Source organism: Cyphomyrmex costatus, unplaced genomic scaffold (genome assembly GCF_001594065.2).
Source record: "Cyphomyrmex costatus isolate MS0001 unplaced genomic scaffold, Ccosl1.0 scaffold26, whole genome shotgun sequence".
In the NCBI taxonomy this organism is placed as follows: Eukaryota; Metazoa; Arthropoda; class Insecta; order Hymenoptera; family Formicidae; genus Cyphomyrmex; species Cyphomyrmex costatus.
Window position 1 is genome coordinate 568,066 of NW_017276692.1, and position 9,890 is coordinate 577,955.

Consider the following 9,890-nt stretch of genomic DNA (forward strand, 5'->3'; position numbering starts at 1 on the left):
TTTTTTGTGGCAACACTATTGTTGTAAATAAATAAAACAGATAGATAATATATAGACCGCGAAACGATATATAATCAAAAGAAATTGTATTTGAAATTGTCAAATTTAAACATTTCTTTGTCCTGAATAACGTCTACTCATCCTATTTTCGTCCCTTTCAAAGAAAAGGCAGAACTACCTAGACAATACAATCTAGCCCTGTAGATTGCCTCGTATTCGCAAGAGGGCATCAAGACGTTCGAGTAAATCGGAAGGGAGATGGAAGAACAACAATGGTGACTGGAACACATAACACACCCGTCAATAAAATTATCCTTCCTCGGAGAGTCAGAGAAACAGTAATTTCGAGATTTTCTATTTTTTCCACGAAGAAGGTGGAGACGTGCGAAATTTCATTTGTCACTTTCTCGAGCGAGGGCGAACCACAAAGCACGCAGCCCTTTTGTAACTACAGTCCTACGTACATGGCAGTTATCGTGTAAAAGTAAAAAAAAATAGAAGCAAAAGAAGAAATAAGAGTAGGAAGAAAGCAAAGGGAGTCTCGATACGGAGAGAGACTGGACGTATTATCGTTCACGTAAATGGAATCATTGAAACCACGTGCGCGCCGTACGTTCCGCGCGCCGTTCATATATCATCTCCCGCAGTTTTCTTCCGCCCCGCGATGATCAATCGTGATTATTCGCGTAATATACGGGGTCCGAGCACGCTGTGCGTTCACGCCGTGATTTATTCTTTCGAGCTCTGCTTCGTGCAGAATAATCAGTCTAACCGCACTCTCAAAAGAATTTGTAAAGAGGCCGCTGTCTCATCTCCACATTTAGTACGCAGGGTCGCCTTACGCATTTATGCGCTCAATATGTACGAAATACTTACCTTTGAGAGTCGATGGTGCATGCACCATCAGATTAATTTTCACTCGCATCTCTGATGCGGCCTGAAAAATTAATACGTTTTCTAACGCCAACGCCAGCTACGTTCGCTCTCTCTCTCTCTCTCTCTCTCTCTTGACATTCAAGTTTCGTTCTTCGAGAAAGGGCACTCTCTTTCTCGGTGCAGTATCTCTTCTGGCTCAAAGGGCAGCGTCTTAATTTCATCCTTTTAAGCGAGACTTCAGCGACTAAAATTGCATCTCAGATATGCCTACACTGTGCATAAATATTTATTCCATTAACCACTTAAAGGATTCATTATTTATCTTAAGACCAATTTTTAAACTATTTTTAAACGTCACGTCGATATAATTAGAATTTGTCTTCGTGTAAGTATTAACACACTGGTTCCATCAACTAAATCCGTTAACCAATCACACAACATGTTAAAGATAATTACAAAATGTTCATAAAGAAATTGAGGAATTAGCGAATGATCTTTATTAAAGATTTATTAAATGTATGAGTATGGATTAAAATGTAATTTAAATCGTTCTCGTTCACAAAGTTCCCTTAAACGTTTGCTAATTTAATACAAACAGTGAGACGTCTCCTGAGATATAAAAGCATGACTAAGTGATACAGAATTTCTGAATTATAATACTTAAATCGTTTCCTTAGCATGTACCTTCTAATGCGATAATGGTGAATTGTACACTATTCAATGGCATGTATATAGCCGTGTAAGTGCAATTCAATTTCTGCTAGTCTATTCACGCGATAGTGATCGCGCTGGTTCCAATACGTGACCCAATATGTTCGCCGAAGCTTAGAACACCTCGCTCGCTCATTGAGCTAGACCTATATACACGCAATCTGTCCATTTATTTGTTCTGCCTACACTTCTGAATCGCCGTTGCTATTCTATAAGTAATAACGCTTTCGATTGTATAAGCGAAGCCGCAATAGCGACGAAAATCTAAAATATGATACATATAGTATAGGAGTATATATACATATATATATATATATATAATAAAGCCCACTTTAAACGATGTATAATTTATTATACTATTCCAAAATAGAATTGTATTTATATGTCATATATATTTTTCTGTAGTAGCGGGTATCTATCTCTTTAAATTTACGTAACGAAAGAAGAAACATAAATTTTCTCTTGAAAAAGAAAATTTTTCGTTAAATTCATTTAATATTTTAAGAGCAAGATAAAACATAACAGACTCATCTCTAATTGGAATCACAAAGTAAAAAAAATTAAAGGAAGTTTTAATTACAGTTCCGTATGTAACGTTCAAGAATTTTACTAAACAAATAATCCTCCATACGTGTCGTACTTCCATAATTTTTTGAATTAAGGTAGGTAATAAAAGTATAAGTAGAATACGCCGTAAATTTGAGAACAGTAAATGTTTATTTAACAATTATAACACAAGACGAGAAGTGACCTGGGTTAAGCGTTTTACTGTCGTATATCACACTTAGGTTTCTTAATGCCTTCAGTAGTGCCCGTAACCGCCGTATGTACCTCCGTGATGGTTATTACCGCCGGAGTTGTGGACGTGAGCAAAAAATCCTCCATGCGGATCAACGTGGTAGGTCACGGTTCTGGTGTTACCGCCCGGTTCCTTGATGGTATACTCGCCGATGACCTTTTTTCCTGCGAACGAAAAACTGCTCTTGCACCAATACGCGATGGATATTATAGATTGCTATCGTGATCGTACATTAATTGTAGAAAATTAAACACATGGTGTGGAATTGATATTATAATATCTGTATATTATGTTACGTCAATACAGCTATCGCGCCGCGATGTTTAATTAAAATGGAGCGCACCGGAGCGTACCGCCGTGTAATCTGACCTCGTCATTTATAATCTTTAACTACCGACACGGCTATGCAAAAATAAAAAAAAATGAGTGTCGAGAAAAAAATATTGTGTCGATAAGTTTAAAGCGCTCTACGCTCGGCTTATTGTGATTCAGAGTTGCGCTTTCGGCGAATATCTACCTACCCGTTTATAGGTGAAGATCCGCCAGACAAAGTTTTATCGAAATTTTTTAGAAACTTTCAGTAACATTTAGACCACAAAATTTTCCACGTTGTTGCGCTAGCATCGTAAAAAATTCAGCAACTCTTTGCATGATTACATAAATTTTAATAGGTTTGACGCTGAATAACTTAGGAAGTTTAATTTACTGTAAAAAAAGCGACTAAAATATAATAATCATACTTTTTCTCTTAACTGTATTGACTATAGATGATATAAGTTAATAAAATTTACTTGTAATTAGAAGATAGATTTTAGCCACGTAAATTGATATATGCCATACACACACACATGCACATGTATACAGTATAAGTTCATTATACGATAATCTAACTTCGAATTTCTTAAACTTGTATTTAATTACAATATGTATCTATTATTTTTTTTAAGTTATATTAACTATAAAATGGTGTTAATTGTTGCTGTATACATACATAGGTTTACTTCGTTTTTTTTAATTAATTTATTTTAATATAAATTTAAAATAAATGATCAATTAATATAGATAAGTAATAAAGCTGCACGATCTGATAACATCTTATAAATTAGCGGAACAAAGCAGCATTAAATATAAATAGCATGTAAAAATTTATGTAAAATATCTGTAATTACTTTATAGGTTAAAATATTTATATAAATCATTCGATTCTTTCGTAATAAAATTTATAATAAATATTACATTTATGATTATAATTTTGTCTTTTAATTATTTGCAAATGTTTTGCCATTACATAAATTAGGGATCTGTCTTACCATCTCTGTACTCTTTTTGTCCATGATAATCACCAGTGTGATGATCCTCTACTCCGTACGCGAACTTGTACTTGGGATGTGCGATGTAGTCTACATGATGATGACCATGCTTATCGTGGACAACCAGTTCGTGTCCAGGCCCTACAATTGGTCCATGAAAGTGTGCGAAACTGTGAGCATGCTCTGCCAATCCACTTTGAATTGCTGCAAGGGCCAATACAGCCAATAACAGAGCAAGCTGTCGACAAATTGTTGCCATTTACATGTACTCTTGCACAAAACAAGGACGAAGCTTAGAATTCTGCACTCAAAAGCATTTTCTTTTACCTACTGATTATAAGTAGGGGTTTTCTCCATTTCATAGATTACGAAATAGCTGTGATAAACGAGTTATAATATCTAATAAAAAAACTCACATGAGTTTAGTAACCGATAAAAAAAACTTGCAGTAAGATGTATATAAAATATTAGTATTACACATTAAAAGCACAATATATAGAAAGCAAAAAAGTCGATGCTCCTTTATTTAAAGTACAGTTAACAAGAAATTAACTCTTTATGTTTAGTGTTGATAGGAATTTATGAAAAAGTTTTATTCTATCATTTAAAAAATGATATGTAACATTAAAAATTAAATGTTAAAATCATATACATATATATACATTTATACATACATATGTGTGTTATAATTAGATTATATAATAACTAATTAAGAACATATCACATTTTAACGGATACGAACCTTTTTAATTATTCTTCTCCTGTTTGCACCTGACTCCTAACATACGAATGATACTTTTGTCGATACTGATAGAAGTTTATATAGCGCGCACCAATGTTTCTTTTTGCCAGGAGAATTTCGCCACCATTATTTAGGACAGAACGGTCCCTGCGAATGACAAAAACACGACGTGAACCAATCGCTTTCCTATGCATAAGATTGGGCACTTTTGCGATGAAACGCTGCTATAGCGAACGCCATGCATGTGGATACGTCTCGCTGAAACAATCGATTTTGTTCTATCGATTGCGTTACGGAAGTTTTTTCCCCAAAAGTCTCGAAACAGTTGGCTTTCATTCATCGTAGTGGAATATCGAAGCGCACGATGGCAATATTCGAATACAATAATAGACCAAATATGAACCAAGAAATAATTAATTTTTTCAGTATACATATGATATACATACATACTATATCGAGTTTTTTTGTTTCTTTGAGAAATCTGAATTTTTTGTTTATTTCTACACGATAGGCGGGAGAGGGTTTAAAGTTCTTAAAATAAACGTTTACAAATAAAAATATTGCAATCGGATAAGTTAAACAATAACAGAAAAATTTATATAACAAATTTATTTATTATCTTAATAATATACTCATTAAATACTATAGTTAATATGAAGACAATTAAAAAGAGAGAGAAAGATTACATAAAAATATTTAATTTAAACAATATTAAATGATTAATTAATAGAGAAAAGTCGCCAATATAGTTACAGGGATCTCCTAAAGAAACATTCCCTTTTTTTCTCGGAAACTATAGTTATTGTACTTTATTAATATTTATAAAAACACGATGTGTTTTAATTATTGAAACATTGAGGAAAGTATTATAAAGACTGCTACATTATTATCGGATAAAAGATACTTCCTAATTTGTATTATGTTTCTGAAGTTTTATTTTTAATAGCTTTTGTTTTAGAAATATTGTTTAAAAACAAAGCAACCTTTCTCTATAATTTTAATAAATATTGATTCTTTTTTAATAAATACTTTTTTTATTCAGAAGAAACACGAGTTATATTAACGGTTTGTTCTGCAAATTTACTTTAATAATAATCTTCGTGTCAAAAACACACATATACAGTAAATCATTAGTTACAATTTTTGGATATACATAAATCAGTGATTTGGAAAAGATTGAATAACGTATAGCAATTACTTTTCTGTGATAAAAATGATAGTAATCGATAATTAAATGAGCACGAGCTGCTGTCATTAGTTTAATAGCTATCGTCGTCTTCCAAATCGCAACGACTAGCGTCATTATCGGAAAATTTCACTCGCGCCGCGCGTAACAATAACCTATTTACACTACAAATACGTTACACGTGTAACGTGCACTATGATGAAATTCAAGCATGTGATACGCTTGATATCAGAGATTTAACCTTCTCATCCGTAACTCCGTTGCTTCCGTGTCGACGGAAAGGCAAAGTGAACGCGCGTTACGGGTGTATCCGATACGCCAAATAAAGTCAAGCTCTCCAATATCAGTGGTTCGAATTATGTGAGATAAAGAGAGACCGTTTCAATCACCGTTCTTCAAAAAAAAATTTAAGCTTCGATTATTTTTGTATATTTGTAAAGTAATCTGCGATTTCGCTAATTATGGAAGGAATTACAGGCTGAAGTACAGTGTTCCTCGTGGAAAGTCTCGACGGGACTCTGCATATCAAGTAGATTTCAGATTTAGGAATAACTATTCCTGGAAGTATCTCGTGTCTAAAAAAAGAGCAGTCTCGTAATCCGTCCATTTGCTTTAGTAACAATTGTATTGATCCATATGCTTGGACGTCGCTATGCGCACTCGTATTATGCGAGAGAACATCGCATCGCATTAATAATATCCGGCTTGTGTTCCCTTCGTATATAACTTAATTTAATTTATTGCTTTATATCGTGATCCTGTTGATGTTCTTACTAATCTTGATGGATTGGATGTCTAACAGAGGGTGACGATAATATTTAATAAAGTAAAATTGTGTAACAGAAAGTTTATTCAACGTTAAGCACACTCGAGTGCTCAATTTCAAGCAAGATAGTTTAATATTTTAAATCACTCATCGTTAATATATTGTATTATAATGGCAAAAACAAAAAATTAATCTCGTATTAATCTTTATACGTCTCTTACTTTTTTCTACATTACATTACAACTGCGGTATTTACGCCTTAACTTACTGTTCCAATTAACAGTGTATAGATAACGAGGATCTTGCAACAGATTAGCGCTCGTACAACAGTAAGAGACCACAAGCAATATGTTTGGTAACACGGCGGCTTTGTGTGGACAATAAGTCATCGGAGATATCCACTTGCTGTCAAGGCACGAAAATGACGGTACATTTAATTCTAATTTATATACTTATATTTATATAGATATAGTAGAGTATTTTTCTCATGACAAAGACACGTAAAGACATCATGCTTATAAATCCGTGACAATCTTGACAATCACAAATAACATCTTCCATTGACGCGTCACCTCACACAATCAGCATAATCGACATGTGGGTGCGCGGCATTATCTAAGCTATCAGTCTCATACTCAGATTAGCGTCTCCAAGACAGATTACGCCGTATCTGATCTTGACTACGTGATCTTATCAATCTGCTGAAATATACTGTCATTGCCCCCTATCTGCACGTTCCCTTTATGTGAGTCCATTTCCGTTCTCTGAAGTTTAATACTGAATGAGATATAGTGAGAGGGCGTGTCTAATATTCTAAAATATGTTCTTCAAATATACCTATAACCGTATCTTCATATAATCACGTTTTTAAAAGATTTGATAACTTTACACGGATAGATTATTTTCTATGACTTTAATATAGCTACAGATCTTTTCTTATTTATTTCATCGTTTTAAGGATTGAGAATTTACAAGCATAATATGTGGTAACCACCTGAAAGGGTAACATATAGGTAAGGATATATGTGGCGAGAGCGTGAACCATTCATTAACATGCTCCATTCTACGTTAGCGAAGGTTCAAAGAGAATACGGAGGCATGTAAAGACCTCCATGGCACTGGTTCTCGTGGTTCTTACTCAAACTACTGCGCTTGATGAGCAACCGTAATATCTAAGTTAAAATCATATACCTTGGACGGTACAGCGGGCACTAGAGGAATGTCAATTATGCTAATAAGCCTTTACTTGATTGTCGCAATCTTCGATGCGACCATTTCGAGCGTGTCTAGCTGGAAAGATATCACAACATGTAAAATTGGACGACGAATAGTGATTCAGTGTGCACAGTTGCGTTAGATATGTAAAACGTAGGTATAACATCTCCATTTTTCTTTTATAACGAACTGTTTTTGCATGCAATATGTAATAGCGTTTGTACAGCTGGTGGAAGGGAGAATAACGTCATTATTTCTAAACAACGAAACGTATTGGGTTTACAAAACTTTTGTAATGGTTCGTGAATACTTAGCTCGTTTATAATTATTAATTTGTTCATGATAGCGGTAATAATTCAACCGGTTGTTAGTTGAAACCGAGGGCAAGGATTATAAGCTTGGAAATGTTGCGAAATGTGAAACTCTGGCTACTCGCTCCGGGAAATTCTGCATCGTTTCTATCTCAGCGCCCGGACCATCCCTATATATACCGTACTCTCCGTTAAGAGAACTTAATAGAAATTGTCGACGCGTTTAGGCAATGCGATTATCCGCGTTGGAAATCGTCGAGATTGACAACGGAATTGGCGATGAAATTGGCACCAAAATTGGCAGGGTCAATAACACAATGACCGACCGGTCTCCTTATAGAACGACCAATCCGTCGCTATTGTTCAACGAGAGGGCACAAAATTTCGGCCTCGGTCCTTTCACCCTCGCCACGCCACGTCGTTTTCTCTGCTGCGAAAATTTTGCACTTCCTTCGTCTTTCTACGATGCCACCATAGTCGGTTCGTTCCGTTGCTGACTCGAGAGGTCGAATGTGTGCGAGAACGTGATTGGATAAAAACATGTTGCGGCGTGCTGATGAGAGAGATCGACCAACTTCGCTGCATTCGGTCAGCAGAAATCGAGCAAGCAGCTCCCACTCGTTTTGATGAAACGAGATCACGCGATTGCGGTAAAACCAGGAATGAATTCCAAAGGAGAGTTCGTTTGGAAATTATAAAGAAGTGGATGATTGATATTTTTACATCGATACAATCTTGACGTAGAAATTACGTTAGAATTATTAGTCTCGTATTTTACTTGCATAAATTCATTATAAATATTATCAAGCATCAAGATTCGCTTTGACCGAAAAAAAGTTTTATTTTCTTATTTAATTTATTCTTGTCATTTTATATTTCATTTATTGTAATTGTCCATATTTTTTTTATAAACTTAAAATTTGTTTTCGCGCTCTTATAAAAAATGTTTAATTTTGATAATTCATCCAACGCTTGCTATTAAAAATTAAAAAGATGCAAATTGAAATTAAAAGAAAATATTTATGAATGCTTGGCAATAAATAACGTACAGGTCATAAATTATATAATAATATTTTTTATTGATATACACAATATGCTTTTATCTACTGTAAAAAGATAAAATATTAACAATTTATAAGAATAATATTTCAACATATATAATTCACAAAATATAAAAATAAGCATTTAACAATATATGGCTACGATCGAGTTTGTACAGAATGCAGGCTCGTATATAACATTATTCTCGTTAGTCACCCTTAATTTTTTTATTAATCATTTTATCAATAGTTGTTCGTTATGATATCTTTTTCATTTATCGATGTTTATGACCACCATATGTTCCACCTGAATGATCGTTTCCGCCGTAGTTATGAACTTCGGCGTAAAACCCGCCGTGAGGATCAGCATGATATTTTACGCTCCTGACATTGCCACCAGGTTCATGGATGTGATATTCGCCTTCAACATGTTTACCTATTTTCACATTATAAGCAAGATAATTAATATTGACATGTTTGATTGGAATTTATTATGTCTAATAAGACTAACTTTTATTTTATCCATTAGGTATGTCTATTTACTTTATAAAAATCTTTTTTGCTTCAAAAGTGACACAACCGAGAAATGCGACTTTCGAATTATTACTACTAATGAATTAAGTAAAATTACCAATCATAAGTGAATTAACTTAACTTTGTTTAAAGCATCAAAATTATCACAATTCGAAAAGAATAACTTTGAAAAAGTTATCACAACTCAAAAAGGATGCTTTTTAAGAGTTGTGAAATAAAATGACAAGAATGACGTTTGATCATGTTAAGAAAAGAGAGAGAGAGAGAGAGAGAGAGAGAGAGAGAGAATCATTTTCTATTTTCTAAGTTAAAAAATAATTTTTTTCTGTCATCTGGGTAATTATTAATTTTTTGAATTATATTACTTCCAAAATATATATACCTATATATATATATATGT

General features: G+C 33.8%; 2 protein-coding genes across 2 annotated transcripts in view; both read right to left on the reverse strand.

The window, feature by feature from the left end:
* Positions 1-2,389: 2,389 nt before the first annotated feature.
* LOC108774521 (cuticle protein 19) lies at positions 2,390-3,955 on the reverse strand. Its single transcript, XM_018540656.1, has 2 exons — positions 3,697-3,955; positions 2,390-2,550 (listed from the first exon to the last, which is right to left on the reverse strand). Exons 1-2 carry the CDS (start codon positions 3,953-3,955, stop codon positions 2,390-2,392), a joined length of 420 nt encoding a protein of 139 aa, XP_018396158.1.
* A 5,276-nt stretch (positions 3,956-9,231) lies between these two features.
* The window catches only part of LOC108774522 (histidine-rich glycoprotein-like), a 4,809-nt gene continuing 4,150 nt past the window's right edge, over positions 9,232-9,890 (reverse strand). Inside the window, exon 4 of the mRNA XM_018540657.1 lies at positions 9,232-9,392. Coding sequence (XP_018396159.1) covers positions 9,232-9,392 — 161 coding nt within the window. The remainder of the gene's footprint in view (positions 9,393-9,890) is intronic.

What these genes read in the sequence shown, in the direction of transcription:
- LOC108774521 (XM_018540656.1), bottom strand. Translation starts at nt 3,955, where the DNA reads ATGGCAACAATTTGTCGACAGCTTGCTCTGTTATTGGCTGTATTGGCC. An exon ending in ACAAAAAGAGTACAGAGATG is followed by an intron (nt 2,551 to 3,696) that starts GTAAGACAGATC and finishes TTTCGTTCGCAG; the next exon opens with GAAAAAAGGTCATCGGCGAG.